Below are 21,996 nucleotides of genomic sequence, written 5' to 3'. Positions count from 1 at the left end.
ACAACCACTGATGTGCCTCTCGTTGCCCTTGTGGTAATGTGAGTTTTAGGATTTTTGGGATTTAGGGATTATTATAGTCATACTGGGTTAAGTAGCTAGCAAGTTCAAAGTTGTGATAAAATGGAAGGCTTTTATATTTTTTGTAATATTTATTTATAATATTTATAATTTACTGTATAAATATTTTTATATGTACCTTGAATGACAATAAAGTATTGTTTTGCGATAAACAGCTAAATAAATAGTAAATTAAAAGTGCACTATGTAACTTTCCTGGTGGGGCGTCTGCTGCATCCTTGGAGATGTTCCCACAGTTTGCATGCAATGTACCGTAGTATGTCATTTCACATATCTGTCTTGCAAATACAGGTGTTTGCCTTCCTCAAAATACTTGAAAAGCATGCATATGTTACATAGATGACTTTTAGTGTTTTTGTGATATATTCATGTAGATTCTTGCAATATGGATACTGCTTTTGTTGATATCGCAATAAAGACAAATTATACATAGTGTAGCCCTAATGCAGAAGCAATAGAAAACACTAAGTCTCAGCAGTGCTTGGGAATGTATTTTAGAATTATTTAATAATTTTGCAGAATATAACTTGTAGGAAAATACTTTACTTACTTGGTTCTCCATTGTCTTCTCAGGGCCGGTGGTTCTGGCGGGTCCGCAGAAACAGGGTGCTAGATAACTACCCCATGCCCATCGGTCACTTCTGGAGGGGTTTGCCCGGAGATATAGATGCTGCTTATGAGAGACACGACGGAAAGTTTGTCTTCTTCAAAGGTAAACAAACTTTATTGCTATTCATTTAGTGTATTATTTGTTGTTAACCATCTTATGCAGTGGGTCTATGAGACACAGTTTAGAGAGCACAAAAGCTCTACGTTGCATATTGTCGCTAATGGGGGCATTCAAATTTGCCAACAAAGCTTATTCCAGGGTAAAAGGTAATATCTGGCCTACAAGTTGCAAATTAAGCTGCTCTCACTGTTTGTTTCCGGTTTTCTCAAATTTAAAAATCGTTTAATGTGCATCCTCTATCTTCTGCATAACAGACAACATAGAAATTCTTTGCTCCTTGCTGACACACCAGATTTGACAAAGAAGGCTAGTGTTTAGAGCTTCCTTCCAGGGAACCCTCACTATTTACTTTGCTCTGCCAGTACATAGCCGTAGTTGGATTTGGAGCCTTGGATGATAGGACATGTATAGAAAGCCAGTGTCCACATGTGAACACTGTTTAAGGTAAAATATGCTCTCCCCTTCATCTTTATAGCCAGATAGTTTGATAGAGCAGTTTAGGCTTAAGTGGCCTTTGCAAACTGTCCGCCATCTGGGATTTTCCTTGAAGTTATATTGTTCTATTTCTAACGTAAGAGCTTTTTCATATCTCCCAGATAATTTCAGATATCCATACACCCCCACCTCTTAAAGAAAATAGGGCCACATAATGTATTCTACACGCCAAATGTAAATCTATTTTAGTGCGACTCATTATTTATACTCTGTCAGTGAGAGCAGCTTGTCTTTTACAGTGCTGGATGAAGTTGTTGCTGTTGAATGAAAAAGAACGCACTCAGCCTTTGATGCAGTCCGGGCCCGAGCTCCAAGCTCTGGGCAGCTGGAGATGATGGGTGGGATGATGTCATCTCTAAGCCTCTCAGTGCGACACTTGGCCGAATGCCATTAGGGAAGGAAGAGAGGAAGAAGTGAGAGAGGGAAACTAGTACCACAGTTTGGAGCGCACAAGAAGCAGAGTGCTACGTGTTTAGCCTTACGATTGCTGACATTTTATAATTCATTTTAGTCATGTTGGCTTTAGCAAATGACAGGATAGATAGCACTAGCGAGCAGTATGGACGTGGGCTTCATAACATAATAGGGATTAATGGTGCAGGATGTAACATTTGTGGTGAGAGTTGTCTCTCCACAGATCTGACCTGTAACTTAGCCTGATGGTGTCACCCACTTGTCTATGTCTATAAAGAAATAACATCTTAATAAAGATAAGCAGATGGCATACTCCGCCAGAAAAGTTACACAGTGTTCCTTTAAATCTAAACTTCAGATCGTGAGTTCAGCTGCTAACTGGTGTACTGCACTATGGGCCAATAGGCTAGTACAGATGGGTCATATTTTGTGAATCATTTCAGAATTGTTGGGGGTTTTTTTAAGGAAGGCAAAATTCATTGTTTAATTCTGTTTATCCTCTAAACTTGTTTTTTTATAAAAAATAAAAATAAAAAAAAAGATCAGTCTAATCTTCCAAACAATTGTATTTAAGGTAATATACTTCTATATCTTTCTGCTTAGATTGCTTTTGTGAAATACTTGAATCTCAATCAGGTCCTTACTGAGATTAGTTATGATCTAATGATTGTCAGCGGAAGAATCACCCACTCCTTTAGCTAGCTTAGTTTCCAGTCACCCATGAAATGCCAATACATTTATATACAATGTAATTAGGCAAGTGTGTAGTGTATTCAAATTTACTTTTAATCCAGTGCTGAGCTTGTAAAGCCACCCAGTAAAGGTCTAGTAGTGTATTCCTAGACCATTCTCCATTGGTCTATTCTTAGGAAGGCATACAATACCTGACATTCCTCACATCACATTTGTCATCGAACAATAAGTGATTACATTGTTGCTTATTTGTAAAATTAAAAAAATAAATCCATTGTAATTCTTTTAAATTGGAAAACAAAAACAAAATAGGATGGAGTAGTGCCTGTAACTGTGCTGTAGTTTGCTTCTGCACTCTTCAAGTCCAGAAATTCATAGGCTAGATCATGTATTTGTAATAATGTCATGCAGATAACAAAGTGGGAATTCATTTTCTATCAAACTTGCACAGCTGCTTGCATTTATGTTTATATTCTAACAGTCCTAACATTAACAATAACAAAACCCATACATTTTTCCAGCAGGAAAGAATCAAACTTTGAGGTCACAGAAACATCAAGTTGGAAAGTCATGGATGTAGTCATGGGGATTTTTAACATGGGGAGCGCAGCACAGCGGGATCTCTGGGAAGCTTTGCGTCAAGACCCCTGCCCTTTCCAGATGCCGAGTGCGGGGCTTTCATTTTAAACTTGGAGCTCAGGCCTAGAGGAGGTGGGCGGACAGATAAATGGGTGGGATAGGTGGATCTACGCCAAGAACCAAGATGTAATTGTACCAGAAAAAGCGTATTCGCCAAAACAATAAAACCTTTTAGGAATTTTGCTCGCGTTTGACATAACACAAGCTGCTGCTAATAGCTCATTACCAAACCGCCAAGTCCACAAGCAATGAAGCTGTGCACATTTCTACAGGCTTTCTTTATTGCTGGCCAACAAATCATTATTGCATTGGTGTAATTTACAAGTGTGTGTAAACGCTGGTCGGGTTTTCTCTGATTGTTCTGATTATTGTTCATTCCCCCGTTATAATTTGTTTTATTTCATGCCAGCAAAAATATAAGTGTCTGTTACTGTTTATAGCCCCATTTTCTAGTTCATAAAGGATACTATATGGATTTGGGTGTGGAGGGTCATGTTGCTAGTATTCACCACAGTCCTAAGGGAGAATGAACTACAGTAGAAGGGGATGTCCAAGGAGCTTAACCAATTTTGTGATGTCTTTTTTGCAGGGAATAGATACTGGGTTTTCAGGGAGGCCAATCTAGAGCCGGGCTATCCACAAGAACTGGTCCACTATGGCTCTGACATTCCATATGACAGAATAGATGCAGCTATCTGGTGGGAGCCATCGGGCTACACCTATTTCTTCCAAGGAGACAGGTAAGAATAATACAACAGTATTTTTATCTAAAGGTAAAATATTAGATAATATTTACGCTTTTTAAACTACCTTTGAACATGTTAGCATTATATTAATTTTGTAAAAAAAAAATAAAAAGGAAATTCAGCTTTTTTTCTGATTTGTGAGTAAATAACGCGTCATTGTATGTCGTGTTTTTGAATAAGCAACATTATAACTAATATTATTTTAAAAGGGGGACCATTTGAGCGTTCTTACCTCAGGCCCCAACAAAATCTGTCTACTGCCCTGATAAGCTACATTTTATTGTTAGGAATTTTAATATTATTTATGGGATTAAGAACGTTGTGGCTTACCAAAAGCTTTACCCATAGGAAGTCTTGTTAGCAGCATTCCTTTTTGTTGGCTAATTAATAATCTTACAGGCATGGTTATATCCGCTTACACAGTGCTGTTCTCTAAAAGGTGAAAATAAACAGTGGACCAAAGTTATTTAACTGTATTTTTGTGGTCTTAAAGCAAAATAGTTTCTTTTGCTGTTATAACATTGTTCCCACGTTGTAATTTGTCATCACAAACATGCCTCAAGTGGTGTTAGATATCGTCGTCCGAGCCCTCCTTTACGGTTAGGGGGACATGGTGATCTAAATATGTTATGTGTTAGCAGTTAATACCCCACAGAATTAAAATACCTCCTCTTTAACATTTTGTGCAAACATAGCAAAGTACATAATAGTCTCACAAGTCATTTTCAAATAAAATGGAAGCAGAAAAGGTCACTCACTTAGTTATTTATGGTTGGAGTGGGACTACATGAGCCAATTGCTGGAATATTACAGACTTGAACAACAGGCACTGTAAGTTTTGAGTAATTCATAAGCCAATTTATATTAGACTATAAAAATATATCTTGAGAACGCAATACGCACTGTGCTATGCTTTGAACAAATCTCATTAAAGAATATTTACACTTCTCCGAATCTGAGCTGACATCAATATATGAATAAACAGACAGAAAGGAAAGAGAAAGCAAGCTTCAATTCAAATTCATTCTTTTTTTAGTATTTTTGTAGACTGCATGTGAAATTATTTGGCGAATTTCAGACAGCTAATAAACTGTAACAACCATCTCCTCCGCTTCTGTCCACAGGTACTGGCGTTTCAACGAGCAGAGCCGATCAGCTGACAGCGGCTACCCGAAACCCATCAGCGTGTGGGGCTCATCGGTGCCCCAGTCTCCCAAGGGTGCCTTCCTCAGCGATGATGGAGGTGAGCCACAATGTGCAGCGGAGTTTCACTTTTATGGATAGGGAGTTATCAAGCAAAAAGGAGGGGGCTGGGGCTGGGGCAGGCAGATAGGGCTGTAAAACAAAGGATGCGGGTGTGGCTGTTCACTCATCAGGGGAATGGGGATGGATATGAGCTTGTGGAGGGATGTTAAACAGAGGAGCAGTTTTGTTTTGATTTCCAGTCAGAGAGTTTTTGTTAGATATCTGGCTTTCTTATACTGTAGCCGTGGGAGTCTAAACAGGTTTGAAATTATATTGAGGCTTGTCATAATAATGAGGGAAATGTGAGCTGATGAGATAAAACAGAACGAAGAGAGCTATCTTGTCAACTGTTTGCGCAGCTGAAATAGTGATTACGAGAGCCAAATTGCATTGTGCGTTTTGAATGACTTAATAAAGTTTTGAGGTAGACAGGTTATGTTTTTTTTCTTTATGGTTTGTGTATTTAACCCTTTGAATACTGCTTTGTTTCTCTTCTCTTTTGCTTTTTTCAAGTGCTTGGTGACATCACACAGGACCGCCCAGATTAGACAGGTGTTTCTGATTACAAATGTTAGACCAATCATGCTGTTCCTTATTCTTGAGCCCTCCAGGTGCTGGCCAGTTTAGCAGCCATGTTTGAAATGTGATTGTGGGTGGAGTTTAGGTGTTCCCAAACACATTTTTCCACAAATTAAAATGCTAATGTGGGCTCAAATTGTGTAGCAGTAAGGAATTTAATAGGGATGCACCGATCTAACTTTTTCCATTCCGTTATTGATACTTTGACTTTAAGGATCTGCCAATATCCGAAATTAACCAGTGTAGGGACTAACAGGGACTTATTTCCTCAAAACACAGTTGACTTACTACACAAGAGATCCAGTTGTGTTATGTAACTGTTATATATCCTTCACATAACTACTGAACATCTTCTTATGGATAAAAGTTCAAACATTATGAGACGTTCCAGGCCAAAATAGTCTTATTACATTCAGTTAAAGAACCTACCAGGATATCAGCTTAACCGGTATCATGGAACCGATACCCGATACAGCTAATTTTTTCGGTATCGGCACCGATATTTAGTACAGTACCATCATCACTACAATTTAACATACAATATACTTTCTTCCTATCTCATTATATTTTTCCTTCTTCCTGTTGCAGCCTACACCTACTTTTACAAGGGCTCGAAGTACTGGAAGTTTGACAACCACCGGATGAAGAGCGAACCTGGCTTTCCCAAGTCCATCCTGCGGGACTTCATGGGCTGCAGCGTGGACCTGGATCCGGACAGAAACACCGACACCGACACGGAGCGCAAATACCCCGATGTAAACAGGCCACCCTTTAACCCCGACGCGGGACGAGACGGAGACAAGGGCAAGGACCGTGACCGAACAGACAAAGAGAAGGATACAGGTAGAGGGAAGGATAAGGACAGAGAAGAGGAGGAGAGGGAGGGAAGAGAAGAGGAGACCAACGAAGTCGACGTGGTTTTGAAGGTGGACGACAGTGAACAGCGGACCATGAATATCCTAATGGTGACTATACCCCTGGTGCTGGTGTTGTGTATCTTAGGACTCATCTATGCGATCATCAACACACTACAGAGCAAAGGAGCGCCCCGCCTGCTGGTTCACTGCAAGCGCTCGCTACAGGATTGGGTCTGACCTCTGGACCCTGTGGGCGGTGGACTAAGAAATAGTGAAGTTTTTTGCATATGTGGTTTTATAAGCTACGTTAAATTAGCTTTAGCATCTTGATACATAAACCGCCAGACCGTACAACATACGCAATAGAAAGATCAATTAATGTTTGTTCAAAGACCCAAATTTGCCAAATATTTTACCAACACCCATTCAATTTTATGATGATAAGACTCAAATATTACAATAAAATCATCACATAAAAAATCTGTCTAACTGTATGCTTAACTGAGCTGTAATGGGTCTTAAGACTTCTTCTGAAATAAAAAAAAAACATTTTTGAAAAAAAATATTAAATTTCGCCCAGAAATATTGTAGCATTTTTTTTCCAAGCAGGTTATATTAATGATTCTCTGGAAGTAGCTGAAATACAACCACATATCCAAAACTTCCTTCAAATGAATACAGATGCCCACCCTGTACGCTTGTCTAATCAAACTTCCTCCCAGTGGTCCACACCAATTTCTGTTCAGTGGCTCAACATTTCATAAACGTGGTAGCTGATCCATGCAAATACCATTTTCAAAAACACACACCCTCTCGTTTTTCATGGTGCTACAACACGGACACTGTAGTATATTTATGAGAGAAGTTTGCACATGTTCTTTTTTATTCTTTTGTTTTGTGTGATCTTTGTTATTTTATTTTATTTTATTTTATTTTTTTTAAATCATTTTCTCACAAAGAGAAAGACTGTAACTCATCCTCCGTCTCTACACCACATGCATTCTCCAATCTCAACAGAGGCTTATAACATTACCCTTGCAGAAAATGAGGAAATTCGAGGAGCTGGGCGATGATCACACCTCTTATCATATTGTAAACCACATTCCTATTTTCTCTTTCCTATCTCTACAAATTGGATACATGTTTGGTCCCCTGGGGTGCTTAAGAAATGTTGCATTTTCTTGCAATTTCTACCAAAGATTACTTCAATTTTTATGGTAATATTCCCAGTAAATTCAGCTAAGAAAAATAGTCAAAAAAAACATATGGGTAATGTAATGTGCAGAATCCGTGGTGAGTCTTGAAAAAGCATAGATATTAGTGATTCATTCAATAATTTTTACATACAGTAATTAGTCCCATAGCCTCTCTAATGTAGGTTTTCCTGGCCAAGCTAATTGCTATTACAAAAGTCCCAGTTCGTAGACTTGTTTAAAAAGGTACTTGTAAATTCTATTTAAGTTCATGCATGTAGTTACTTCCCATTACTAGTTGTAAAACTGTCAACAGCAAGTTGCCTTTCCTTCCCTTAATAGGCAACCCATTCTAAAGCTCTTTCAGGGCTAAAGTAAACCAATATTACAAGGACTTGTCCCATTAACCGGCTAATTCTTAGCATACTTCCTTCATGTCAACATTTGACATCCTTTGCAGAGCTTAGACGAATTGTTAATTTAGGAAGCTAGCTCACTGTGAAATTCCATTCATCTACCACTAGTAAAGCCAGGTTCAGGAGAGGAGACTATCACACATGCACGTAGAGGCTAATGTAGCGTGTAGTTAGTAATGGATTTTTTACTGCTCATGTTTTTAAAAGGGCATTTTCAGTGACCTCATCTGTGACCTGTGGCTGCCTGATGTCCTAGTGGGGCTAAACTAGTGTGGGCTGAAGCTAATCCGCTTCATTAAAAAACAGCAGGTGTGCGCCAATGCTGTTAACCCCCACGACCCCCAAAAGCAAACCTTGAACTCAGAGGAACTAAAAACTCCCTGTTTCTTTTTATCTCACTGGCCGGAGGAAAGGATGAAAGGGAGTGTGCTATGTCTCTATTAGCCTGGTAGGAGATTAGCAACTGTTTGTAGGAATCACAGGTCTGTCCAGTTTCATTAAAGAAGTCACACAAGTCAAGACTTGGGTTTTGAAAAAAAAAAAAAAAAGCATATTTAAAGCTTTATTTTAGGATCAAGGAAGACTCCAAATGATTTGAGGTTTAGATTTTTTTTGAAAGTAGCTGGATCATTACTCTATACCAATTTCAGCATGACAATGATAACAAAGAAACATTTTTGGACAATAGAATGTATTTTTCAAAACAAAATTGTATTTTTTTAATATAGCCATGTGGTCTAAAACTAGTTCTGGTATAGATATAATCATTCTAAAAACAAAGGCCCACTTTTGACTATAGGACAATGTTTTATCTGTGTTATTTTTTGTTTTGGTATACATACTAGTATCGGTGAATTAGTAGTATGAGTAATATATGAGTAATGAATTTGTTTTTTAGACAACCCTATTCACAAACCTGAGACATCGAATCCAAAATGCCGCCTTAAACTCCCCTATTGTCTATGTTGGTTCTATAGTTGTGTGAAAATATTTTGTGGACTATATTTCCCATAGTACATTGTGGTCACATAATTTGTATACATATAATGACTTTGCTGATGGCTGCAGGGCTCCAGTCACAATGAGCTCTTTTTGTTCAGTTTAGTTGACATTAGCTTCCATACGCACCATTACCACATGATTAACAGACAGTTGCATAGTGTCCACAACTCTTCACTGCTGAGTCGACTATAGTGCTGGCATTGACAGGGCTTTTATTGGAGAGTAAAATGTATGACCACACTTGCGCACATTGCAATCATTTGGTGTAGTTTCTTGTGACTGTGACTTGAGTTTCTCGGATTTGGCTAAACCACTTTTCGTAACAGCCTGATAGAAAAGGGCTTAGAATGCAGAGATTGTACAAAATTATAACTTATCTAAAACATTAATTACAGTATAGGATTATAGAGTTTGATAATTGCTGATTAGGTGTTAGGCATTTTGGTTTATATCCGTGATTAGGGGTGGCAGATATTGACAAAAATGTATTAATATATATTTGGCAATCCAACAGAAATGTGTTATAATGGGTCTTTAAATGTATTTGTGCAGATGCCAAAATATCACTCTATACCATTGTTTTAAATATTAAATTTGTTCTGTTTTTATTTTTAATTAGCTTTTTAATTATAATATTAACAATATACCTGATATTCAAATTCAAGGTTTAAAATATTATCGATAGTTCGATATGTTGCCTGCCTTTATCAGTGATGGCACAATAGTTTTAACTTAGAGTGTTTCAAAATCCACATTGGAATGATATTTGTTTATGGAAGTGAAAAAAGAACATTAAAAATATCTTGTTTATTTAGCTTCACTTCATCAGTTTGAATTATTATGCAGATTTGCTAAATTTCAAAGGGGTCAATAGGATATCAGTGCCAGCTTAAGTTCTATCTCGTCTTGTATAAACAATGTGGTTGCCAGTCTGGCCGGAGGAGGTCAAACCAGCCAGCTCGCGTTACACACATGTGGACTGCGGGGGGATGTGAGGAGAAATTGTATTTCCTGAAGCTCAGACGACAGCAAAGAGAGAGCGAGGGGGAGAGCAAGGGGGGTGAAGAGTAGAGGAAGTCTGATCCCTCCGTCCCAGGGCCGGCAGTGTGCAGGGGTGATGTGCAAGGAGGGGTGGGAAAGTCAGAACCAGCAGACTTTGATGGCCCAAGCAAGAACTGGCTGCAGCCCATGTGACCCAGATTCTGTTATTAGCATAGCAGTAGCACTGGCCAAATAGGAAACTTTAGCTTACAGTAGGTGACAGCCCTCCTTTATAAACCACACTTACTATGTTACCAGTTTTCACTTCCTACATAGGGATTGAGTTGCAGTTCAAATACTTTTCCAAAACTCTGTGTGTCTGGCTGCTTCTATAGTCCGTAGGCTGTTTGAAACCACTTACTAATCACTATAGTGCGCTAGTGATTAAGCCGATTTTGAAGTGGTGTTTGAATATCTAGTGGCTGAAAAGTAGTTCACTCGAAGTTTCCCACACTCCATCTAGGTAAAAAGTGAACAATAGGCCATAGAATATGGTACATAATACTTTGGACCTGGTCTTTAAATTGTGTTTGTGCTTAAATGAAACTGGCTAGACTAGTTTTATAGCAGCTTAATCTGTATATTTTCCTCTATTGCAAAGGTATGCAGAGTAGATGGTTCAGGTCTGGACTATCTTCACACCAATGACTTGGTGGAGGTCAAAGGGCTTCCTATTCATTGTAGGGCTGCCCAATTTCAGACAAACAAATCTAGTTGTGATTTTTCTGAATTGTTTTGAGTAGCCTGAAGACTAAAATATGAACTGGAAACTAATGTGTCCGTCCCATGTTTGTAGAGGTCTAAACTGGTAGCCTACAACATGTTTTTTCTACAGAGACGGGAAGATATTTTGTTCTTCGCAGAGGACATTTTATCATCCAAATAACTGCAGTCTTTGCAATTTGATAAATGCTCCAAATTGCATTTTTGATTCAATTGCAACCTATTATGCAGCCCTTGTATAGTATGTCCAGTATCTCTAATATAAGTTTTCAGTACAACTTCATTTCTACCACAAGTCATAGTAATTGAGATACCTAGAAAGTGACTCCAGACACTGCCTATGTTTTCTAATGTATTCCACTCCTGTGGGTGAAGACAGGACAGGGCCGCCTTACAGCTAAGACACCTAACTAACAGATAGCGAAAGTACAGTGAAAGGATGAGAAGCTAACGCATAATCGCCCATCACAAGATGTCTGGCCATTGATCCCAGCACAGTCGATAATGGTTGCCGGGAAACTGTGTCCGGTGTCCATCACTCACCCCGTCCACATCTGCGGCCCAGTGGTGTCGGGGGAGGGAGGGCAGGAGGTTGGGGGGAGGGATTTAGCTAATCAGCGTTAAAAGCACCCGGACTCCCACGTGGTCGGCTCCTATCTCCCGCTATTGGAACATCAGTGCTTAGACAGCTTTGTGTCTGGACAAGCTCACGTGGAAAATGTCGACTCATACAGCATTGTCAGGGCTGGCCTGTGGGTAAAAGCTAAAGGCTATAGAGAGGTAGCATATCAGAGCTCAAGTTACCGCTTAAAAAACATTAAGTGGTGTAAGTGTGCTGTGAAATGAATCAGCAGTTTGTTCCATTCTTTTGACTATTCTCAAAGCATTTAGCTGTACCTGATTTTGATTTTCCATGAACCAGGAAGTAAATGGTGTGCTGTTAGCATGCTAGTTGTTGTTAGCATTACCGTGATGACAAAAAATCTGATCCTTTAAACTGTGTAGATGGTTGGCGTTCACAATGCCATTCCATTTCCATGAGTTAAAATGTCGAGTAACACATTTACTTATAAAATCTATATAATCAGTATAATTATCCTCACTAGGTAAAAACATTTCATTAGGACATTCCCTAATCATGTGACTCAATGTTCCCTGCAGTTTGCCCAGGCAACCGATAGTCTGTCCCCAACTTATTAATGAAGTTCTTTATCATCTCATCTTATGTTTTAACCCAAAGCAGTGACCTAAGGCGTTTGTCAAACCTGATTATTTCTATTGAGGATAAGTGGGTACTACTCTTTGGATGTGCGTGTACTGCTGAAATAACAAGGTGCTCATAGTGCCTCTTCTCCGATTTTGGCCTGAAGCAGGGTATATCCTAGACAATAGTGGTTTATTCACTGGTTCAGCATTTAGAGACAGATTAAGAGACTCAGCATTCTCGCCATGTGGGTGATTTTAATTCATCAAGTCCACTGACAGCAAAATAAGCCAAAACTTATACGGAAAACCCCTCATTACTTCAAGTTGTTTTGATCATTGGAGTGTGCAACTCTATGGACTAGACCAAGTTTAAAAAGTGTTAAAATAGGCATAAACCCAGACTATTCTTTTAAACTATAGGTGTAAACCAGGGTCTTTACCAGGAGATGTCATAACTTCACTGCAAAAACCATATTTTTAGATCAGTTTAGACCAGTTAAGAACGAATTACTTGATGTACCTAGATTATTTTACTTGTTTCAAAATGTTTCTGACTAATGGGGGAAAAAATATTTGTATTTTCTTATTTTAAGTATCTTGTAACCTTGAAACTAGGGAACTATAAAATATTTTACACCATATAAGCAATCATCATCAGCACTCATCTAGTCAGCTAGTCAAATTGATATAAAAATGTAGTGTTAGACCTAATATAAAAGATTAACCTTACACAAAATACACCAATTGCACTTGTACCACAGTTTGAGAACCGCTGGTGTTCCTGCAGAAATGCCACCTCAGATTACAACAACTGAATTCATTTAACAAAACCCACTCTTGCTAAGTGATCTTCTTTAGCTGATTGCAGCCCGCTTGTTAGTGTATGTTTACCGTGAAGCCCTTAGTCTCTTAATCAAACCTCTTCTCCGTCAGCGAGCCTTTTCAGACTGTAAATCTCCCACAGCCCGGCGCATACTCAGACCAGCCCTCCACGCACCCAGGGGCATCATAACATCAACAATGGCCTTTCTCTCTCTCTCTCTCCCTCCCCCTCCTCCTCCTCTCCTTCCCTTCTGCTTTTTATTCTCTCTCACATACACAAGCATTTCATTGTCTTCCCCTATAGCCTCACCTTACCCCTCCCTCCTCCACTCTTGTCTCCACGGGACAAAGTCTAGCCACTTCACAACCCCCTCAGCTGAATCACTATTTAAAAGCAGACAGCATGACACTTTTACATTTAAAGTTGCAGAGGTGGATGGATTTTTTTTAACTTCCATCTTCTTTGTGCCCTCATGCCTGAAGAATTTGGCAAGGTTAAGGCATCGCTCAGCTTGTCGGAGCTTTCATCTCACCCAGGTTGTGTTTCCATAAACAAAAGTCTTTGCATTTACGTTTTAACTGCAAATACTCACTTTATGCCGTGTTGTTTATGTTTTGGGAGAAACATGCTCGGTGACACTGACAACACTCCATTAAACAAGTATGCTATGGAAGTCTTGTAGAGACACAAAATTATATCTAAATGAATATTTTTAACAATCCTACGTTGCTCAGTTTGTTCCTCCTGGGCACTTGTAGGATCCAGAACTAAATTGGTGTCAATATAATAATATACTGTACTACTAATAAATGCATAACAGTGTTGTCAAGTATGAGTCATGTTTCTATCGCTTTGTTGCCCATATTTGGATTCACCGTATGTAGTACCATCACTACCAACACTGCCAAATACTCACTGAAAACCTGGTCATTGCATCATCCTTGTGCAAACTTTCATACTGGGAGAACAAAAAAACAAGAACAAAAAAGATCGATACAGCATACAACATGGAAACAGGTCGGTCATGGCTCAGACTATTTGAGTTTCTGACCAAAACGACAATAACCTTCAACCTAGTGGACTGTGGATCGCCCTGCCTACATTTCCCACAATGCATCTCACCTTGCTTCTACTGAGCCCTCTGGAAAACCACTAATTTTTGAAAGCGCCACTCGGTGAATAAAGACTTTTTGGACCTATCGCAGGCGAGCTCTCACTACTGTGGCTTCCGTGTGACTAAAGACAGGCATTGACTAAACTGTTGAGCAGACCACTTACAATACAAACTGTCCATCCACTAACTGCAGCTACAGTAGAGGTAGTAGACCTAGAATTGAGTGGATACTTTTTTTTTTTATTTAACAAGACTTGTGTAAACATCGGCATTCAAGTGTCTAAGTTATTGCATCTCACACAATGCTCTCTTGAATTTCACTACTTGAGTAATGCTTTGACTTTGTCCCATTTGGGGGGAAAGCAACAATTAGGTTGGTGTTAACACTTTATGATGACTACACTTTAATTATCCTTAATAAAACATGAACAAAGACTTAATTCATAATGAACAAATAGATTAATAAGAAGGATTTGGGCTTAGCAACTGCCCTAACCCCATAATTAAAGCCACTGTACCTGATTTTTACGATCTTTAAAAAATAGAACTAGTTCATCTGGTCCCAGTGCTTTCCGAGCGTGCTAATTATTCACCACGATGAGTTAATAAGAACGTCGCAACTTTCAGAGGCCAGAGCGGAGTGTTGTCATCACAGTTAAGGTATCAACAACTAGCATGCCAACTGTGCACTTCCTGATTATTGTACTGTAAAACGCTTTATAATTAAACAGCAGACAGCGCTTTTAAGCAGTTGCTAAGCCTGAATCAGTTCTTAATAAAGTATTTGTTCATTATGAATTAAGCCTTTGTTGAGCTTTATTAAGGATAATTAAGGTGTAGTTATTATAAATTGTTTTGTAATGATTTGTTAATGATTTGTCTTATTTTTGTTGGTTGATTTTGTGCATTTTATTCTTTCTGAAATTGATCTGTTTGTAACATTCCATTTTTTTGTGTAGAAGATTGAAGATTTTATACATTTGTGTTGTGTGATCACCTCTAGTTGAGTGTGTTAACAAGCCATGCTGGACATGTACACATTAAAAAAAAAAATCTAAAACATTTAAAAAGCTGTGTGTCTGTTTTTTTTTTTTCCTTATTATTATTGCAACCACAGCACAATTGTCTTTATTTAAACAAAGCGAGCAGCTATACACACATCTACTGTACGTCCACACTCCACCAGCTTCCTGCGCTGAGGTCACCCTACTTCCTGTCTCACACGGGATCGGCCGGCCAATGGGAGGGGACTTTGGCCAGGTGCCAGGAAGCCGCATGAGCGATGGTGGAAGCGAAGCATTGACACTACACCCATAAATACAAGCCTGATAGTTTTATGTGTAAAACAAATGGGCAAGGAGAGTGCCAGTAGATTTCTTATTCACGGATATTTATTTTCATTTGTAAAGTTTAACGGGGCATTATGTAACTTTGTGTCTCAATGGAGATGTCATTGCTTTCCATGTTCCACAGTATGGCATCTCCAGACCACGTTACAGGTCAGATCTGTGGAGATGCAACCCCGCTGCCAGTAAGAATGCATGTTTTACAGGGTTAGTGGAATCTTTCATTCGTCCAGGAAAGATCCACGGTAGAAAGGGTTTGAAAGAGCAGTTTCAAGTTATAAAGAGCAGTTTGAAGTTAGAGCTCCTTCCCTAGAGCAGAACTAATCTAGCTCAAGGCACAGTACATTCGAGCTTTTCAGACCAGTACCTTCAGACTGAAAATGACTTCCAAACGGTAGTCAAAATGTATCAGTTTCCAAAACAGTGTCGAGATGACTACCTTTGAAACCACACTGAGGGACATCCCAGGCGTAGCAATGACATCTCCACGGTGACAAAGCCTCTCACCAGAATAGTTACATAACAAACCTTTAAAGAAAATGGGAAATGCCTACTCACAGGAAGTGTATGGTAAAAAATGTAAGTCAATTTTCCACAAAGCAGTAAATTCCATAAATGGGATTGAATACTAATTTGTTTTAGCGCTTTAAGCCAGCGTATACATTTTTACATCATGTTTTCCAATGTCTCTGTCTCTTTGCTGGGTATAAGACGACATCTCAATATCATAGGACTAATGTTATATGGTATAGTTGGCATTTGGCAGATAGAAGGCAATTTTGGTGCCCTTTTGTGTTAATTAATAATGACTAAAGCTAAATATTATCTCCTTTCCCTCATTTAAAGGTGTCATCAACACATTCTAGCACCCGAAAGTATATGGTCATACAAGTTTATCAATTATATCGTTTGAATGGTCATATTCGGAAATACTCAAAATACCATCTATAATAAGAAACTGGACCATGTAGGGGAGGCGACACACTGATTCATACTTTTAAATATTTCAATTTTTATTTTTTATTTTTTTTGGCAGTCCATTTTGAACCAGAATGTGTAAGGGGAATTCACTTTGAGCTCCAATAAACACAATTTCCACTGGCACCCCTCCATGCAATTTAGTCCAAAAATCCATTATTTAGTACATGTGCCAGAATGGTTGCACATCTGAACAGTGGGTGGTCACTGTTCAATTATGAATACAAAATGATAAAAGAGTTCAAACTGCACCGGTGTACTGTCCCCAACAGCCAGGTGGGTATGGTGGGTAGTAGTCAGTTACCTTTACTTTTACTCCTACTATTTTTATTTTTATTTATTTATTTTTTCATTGAAGTAACAGTGCTCTTGTTTGAATAAATGTTTTGGTTCGTCTTCCCACTGTAAGTAAGTCTACAAGTAACAAAAGCTTTATGTTGACAATATGAAATGATTTGAACATTTGTGTTTTATGTCTCCTTCAAACATGATTTAGTTTCTCATTTTTGTGTCTCTGTCCAGATTTTGCACATTACTTAATATTTTGTCCGTCCAATTACATTCACTTATAAATCAGATATTGGGAGTGGTGGATCGTAACAAAGTAGAAGTAGTAAAGTACTGTATTTAAGTATACATTTTAGGTATTTGTACTTTACTTAAGTAGATTTTAAAGTGGATACTTTTACTTACCTACATTTGAGAGCAGGTACTTTCTACTCCACTCACTTCTTGAGTATTTTTCATTACTGTTTGAGAAAGATAGAGGGTGTATTTTTAACATATTCATAGTTTGAGCAAATAAAAACAGCCAGGAAAAACAATTGATTCAATTGTTTCTGTTGAACAAACTTCAACACAAATCTATCAAAATAACTAAATCTGAAGCTTTATAGATCTCAAAATCTGTGTGACTTTTACTTTTTTACTCTTTAAGTACATTTTTAAACAGTTACTTTAATACTTTAGCTTTTTTTCATGTGATACTTTTACTTTTAGCATTTTTGTGCTTTGGTACCTGTACTTTTACTTATGTAACAAAATTGAGTGCGTCTTCCACTTCTAGATATTGCGTTCTGACAGTTACTCTTTAAATTACTCTTACTTTTGAAATTTCTTGGACCACTACTTTGTATTTCTACTTGAGTAACATTATTTTAATACTTTCACTATTACTTGAATACAATTTTTGGCTCCTCTACCCACTTCTGCAGATATGAAACAACACAAAAATTCACCATATTGCCATTTCCCATTGCTTTCCTAGTCACTGTCAAACCCAAACCTCTCTGATAATGGATTATTTATGATATTGTCAAAACACTTGTAAGTCTCTCAGGCATGTGTGTGTTCCCAAAACGATTGCACAAACTCACATCGACCTACTTTTTATGTGTTGCTGTCAACCATTATCCCCACATCGGACATACCTCAGTACACTTTGTAAACAAACAACTTTAATAGCGACATCGTGCTTATATGTGGTATTTCGCAAATGCCATTCCGGCTAATCTCACTGTTTACATATACACTCTATATAACGTCTGCCTGCTGCGTGTGCGTGTTTGGTTGCTTGTTAAACCTACGCGTGCACTTATCACTCGGTACGCCCGTGGAGTTTAGTAATTATTCACAGTCTTCTTTCTGCTCTTAAGGCTGAAAATAACTGACTTTCCAAGCATTTGCAGTATAGTGCATAGAGGTAATGGTTTGCAGAAAGGGCTAGAAAGCGTTGCAGTTTACCACCTGCTTTGGGAACACCTTTGCATTGAAACACCTGTTGGGCTTTTCCCTGTGCTGTTTATGTGCTGCGAGTTATAGAAGAATTTAATGGAGTCACGGTGTAATTAGTGCCCAGGTGGAGGTGAGTGCAAACATCAGGAGTGAAACTGCTCTGTGTGTGATGTTCAGTGAGTCATCTGGGAGAAACTGTGATGAATGAGGGGTTTTCAAACTTATAAAGGTCAAAGTACCGTTGATTGAGGTAGACTTTTATTCTGCATGTAGGGAAGATTGTTCACTGGGTTTGAATCGTCCCTGAATGGAACTGACAGGAGCAGTGGGTTTGTGGAGACTGTATATATAAATGGACTTAGCAAACCTGCTAGCCGCCGCGTATCAAATAGGAAGTGATCATGAGCGCGCTTCTGGCTCCATCAACTCAGCTCCAATTCACTTTACATTGAAAAATTGTCACTTCTCTCACTGAAACTGCTGCAGTGAGCCTCATTATTTGATCTTAAAATGTTCGTATTAACCCACTCTACATGATCCTGGTCTTTTTATTTCACTCTTGTGTCCGTAAAACACGATATATACTTTAATAACAGACAAATCAGGTGCCTTCTTTTCTTGAGTTCACTCCCGCCAGCATTAGCAACAGGTTTGATTGACAGCGTTGCTAAGTGCCCGCTCCATGCTAAACCAGCGGTGCGGGTGGGAAGGGCCTGCATGCATTACCTGCATCAGCCTCGATCTGGATTGGCTTTGTGGTTGTTATGTTACTTGCGGTTGGAAATCCAAATATGGAACTCGGCTCCAAATTCGCCCCTATAACCGCTAGCCTCGATGAGCTTCATTTCGCTGGAGCTGAAAGCTGTGGGTGATGTCAAATTCTCTTAGTCAAGTTCTTTTATACACTCTATGGCACTCATAGACCGTTTCTCTAGATCAGTCTGACTCGATAGCTGTCAGGAGAACCCCCGACGACTTAAAGCAACAATGCATAACAAAGACGAAATTTAAATCTATCAACTGGACAAATTGTAGGAGTGAAGACATTTTGCTGCTCATTCAAGCGGGATTACGCAGACAACATTGTGTAACTTTCTGGAGGTGGCGCATAACTGATGACACATGTTTTTTTCAGTAGAATAAAAATGTCAGCAAAAAGCTTTTATTTTAGACCATTTTTGTCTAAACAGTTGCATGGTGGAGCTATGATCATGATTCATTTTGTCTTTCAGCAATTTACCAAGTAGGTCCTGTGGTTGATTTAGTTTATTTAAAGATACAGTATGTAACTTAGAGGTGGAACGTGACCCTCATGATTCAATGTAAATAGAACGTTAAAGCCATACTTTGTAATATTCTCCATGGAGATGGCTACGTTTCATGCCATACTGTAGATGGTTATAGTGAAAGCATAAATAGGCCCTCTTCCAGCCCAAATAAGAGTCAGATTTGTGGATAAGCTCACCCAGAACAAGAACTTTTTTTCCAAGTAAACACAACCAAAATAATAATACAACATGTTTTTAATTTAGTGATATTGGCTAAAAATGACACACTGTGGCTTTAATGTGATGGCAAAAAGGGACAAACTGACTGGACCAATAATGCAGGGTGGTTTCCATACAAACTTGTCCTAAAACTGCAGCGCTATCTCAGTTGAACATTTGATTTCTATTGCAGTCTCTTGCAGTTTTCCTCTGAGCAGGCAGGTCCTCAGCGTCTGGGTGGTGCCAGACACTTTACAGGTGCATATTGTTAAACACAGGCAGATAAACTTTAATAGGCAACATCCTGGTTACCACGAGTAGTAAGAAGGTGTGATATGGTTAATTGCAACTGTGAAATTGTTGCTCCCTCTGTGAAACTTGGACTATAAAATCTACAAAATCCAAATTTCATGACAGATGTGCGCAATTTTCAACTCACAAATGACCTATAAACGTACCATTATTTGGGATTTCAAGGCGTAACATTTTGCATTTACACAAAATGATTATGTCAGATGGAACTTTAACAGTTTATGTGCTATTGCAAAAAGTAAAACTGCTTGTCGGAGAAAAGTATAACAGTTGACTTGGGATTTGGGGTTAGGCTGACTATTACATCATTTGAATGCGCACATGCTAGTTTGAAGCTGGCACCTTTCCCTTTAATTCAATAAAACACATTGGACTCTCCTCTCTTGTCCGCCTGTCACTCCTCCACTGTGAGGTAATGCTGACAACATCTGGAGTGGAACTGGGGCTAGGTCCACTTGTGTATTCACTGGTCCTTGGCATAGATTCCCAAACAGGCGTGATGTAGCATGTTCAGAGTAATACAATGTGGTGGGTGGTTGTGCTTGTGTCGACAGAAATATATACAAAAGTCCAAAGGATTTCTGTAAGGTAATTAAGGTCGCAAAGGGGCTTTCCAATGCTCTTTTGCTCACTGCACTGCATTAGATGGCTGACAGAGTAATCGCAGCTACCGGAATAACATACTGACATTGTGTCCTTGGGCAAGACACTCTGATTGTGTTTTGTCTAGTGCTTGGACATATGATTGCCAAAGAACGGAAGTTGCACCTTTTTCAGTTAGCCTTCACATACGTTGTTTACTACCATAGAGTGAGACTTTTCAGCTGAATTCTGAACAATAATTATTCATAATTTTACTGGTTGTACTGTCCCTTTTTCCAATGGTATTATGTAAACTATAGCACATTTTTTATTTAATTGCGTTAGAAAAATGTAGTAAGAAAACTAACTATTGGGCTATGAACTTTAAAAGCAAACAATAAAAAAACTAAAACAAATAAAGTGCCAAAGCTAGCTTGTGCTTACTTCCCACACTGCCATAAATTGTACTTACTTTCTTAAAAATGCAGTTTTAAAATCCAATTCAGGAGGAGCGATGATATTGATTGCCTCTCTACACGAGTTTTGATGCATTGTGATACTTGCCACAGCATTTTTCTGTATCAGATCGAAATAAAAATCCCTGTTATTGCCCTTCAGTACTTGCGTTGTCACTTTTGGATTAATCTATGTTAAGAGAGATTCAACTAACAAATAAATCAATGCAAAAGACAAAAAAAAAACCTTGAATCTTTGTGTACAGAAAACAAATGTAGAGAAAGACCACTGTCCATGCTTCATCCAAAACACTATGTTGTCCACATCTCCACCTTATAACCATGGGTGAAAGTGAGTCGTGACCCCCTAGCGCTTCAAAGAGGCAGAGGAATGTTTGTTGCTGTAGTGTTAAAGCCATCCATCATGTTTGGTCACTTCGTGCAGGATAACAGCCCCCACGCCCTTGAACCTGACCTGGGCATGGTGCTGCAGAGGAGCCCAGCTGGACCAGGGCATGTAAAAATAACACTCCACTCCCATCTGGACCCCTCACATACACGAACATGACTGGAATGTTTGAATGGAGAGTTAACACAGTCCAACGCAGGTGCATCTCTTCTACAGGCTGGCACCTCCACACCTGAGCAGAATATAGTAAGTGGTAAAGGCCAAAGTGGAAGCAGATGGGTGCAAATTTATTGTTTGTACACTACAAAAGTTAGAATCTACATGGGTACAAATGGCTTCATAAAAATTGCTATTTAATGTCTTTAAAGACCCTGTACCTGATTTTTTTCCCAAGTATTTGAGCCAAATTTGTGTTGCCCCAGTACAGATATATTGTATAAACAGCTCTTGAGGTCAAAATATGTCCACTGTGTACTGTCTGCCTCTGATTATAAAGCCTTTTATTGTCTGGTAATCAGGATGTACATGTTAGCATACTAGTTGTCATTAGCTTTACAGTCACAGCAAAACTTTGCTTTGGTCTCTGAGGTCGCTTTCACACATGTTGGTGGACTCTGTGGAGAGACCCCAGTGCACACTAGATATAGTTCTGTTTACTTTAATTTTGGATTGGTCTTGTTCACGTTCACCCCAAACAGA

General features: G+C 38.8%; 1 protein-coding gene across 1 annotated transcript in view; it reads left to right on the top strand.

Moving 5' to 3' along the window:
* The window catches only part of mmp15b (matrix metallopeptidase 15b), a 28,834-nt gene extending 20,209 nt beyond the window's left edge, over positions 1–8,625 (top strand). The window contains exons 7-10 of the mRNA XM_033991202.2: positions 652–790; positions 3,639–3,789; positions 4,920–5,038; positions 6,208–8,625. Of these exons, the coding sequence (XP_033847093.1) occupies positions 652–790; positions 3,639–3,789; positions 4,920–5,038; positions 6,208–6,713 (915 nt within the window). The 3' untranslated portion in view covers positions 6,714–8,625. The remainder of the gene's footprint in view (positions 1–651; positions 791–3,638; positions 3,790–4,919; positions 5,039–6,207) is intronic.
* Positions 8,626–21,996: the final 13,371 nt, after the last annotated feature.

This window comes from Periophthalmus magnuspinnatus, chromosome 3 (assembly GCF_009829125.3).
Source record: "Periophthalmus magnuspinnatus isolate fPerMag1 chromosome 3, fPerMag1.2.pri, whole genome shotgun sequence".
In the NCBI taxonomy this organism is placed as follows: Eukaryota; Metazoa; Chordata; class Actinopteri; order Gobiiformes; family Gobiidae; genus Periophthalmus; species Periophthalmus magnuspinnatus.
Note: the sequence above shows the minus strand (reverse complement) of the source record. Positions and strands in the feature narration are given on the sequence as shown.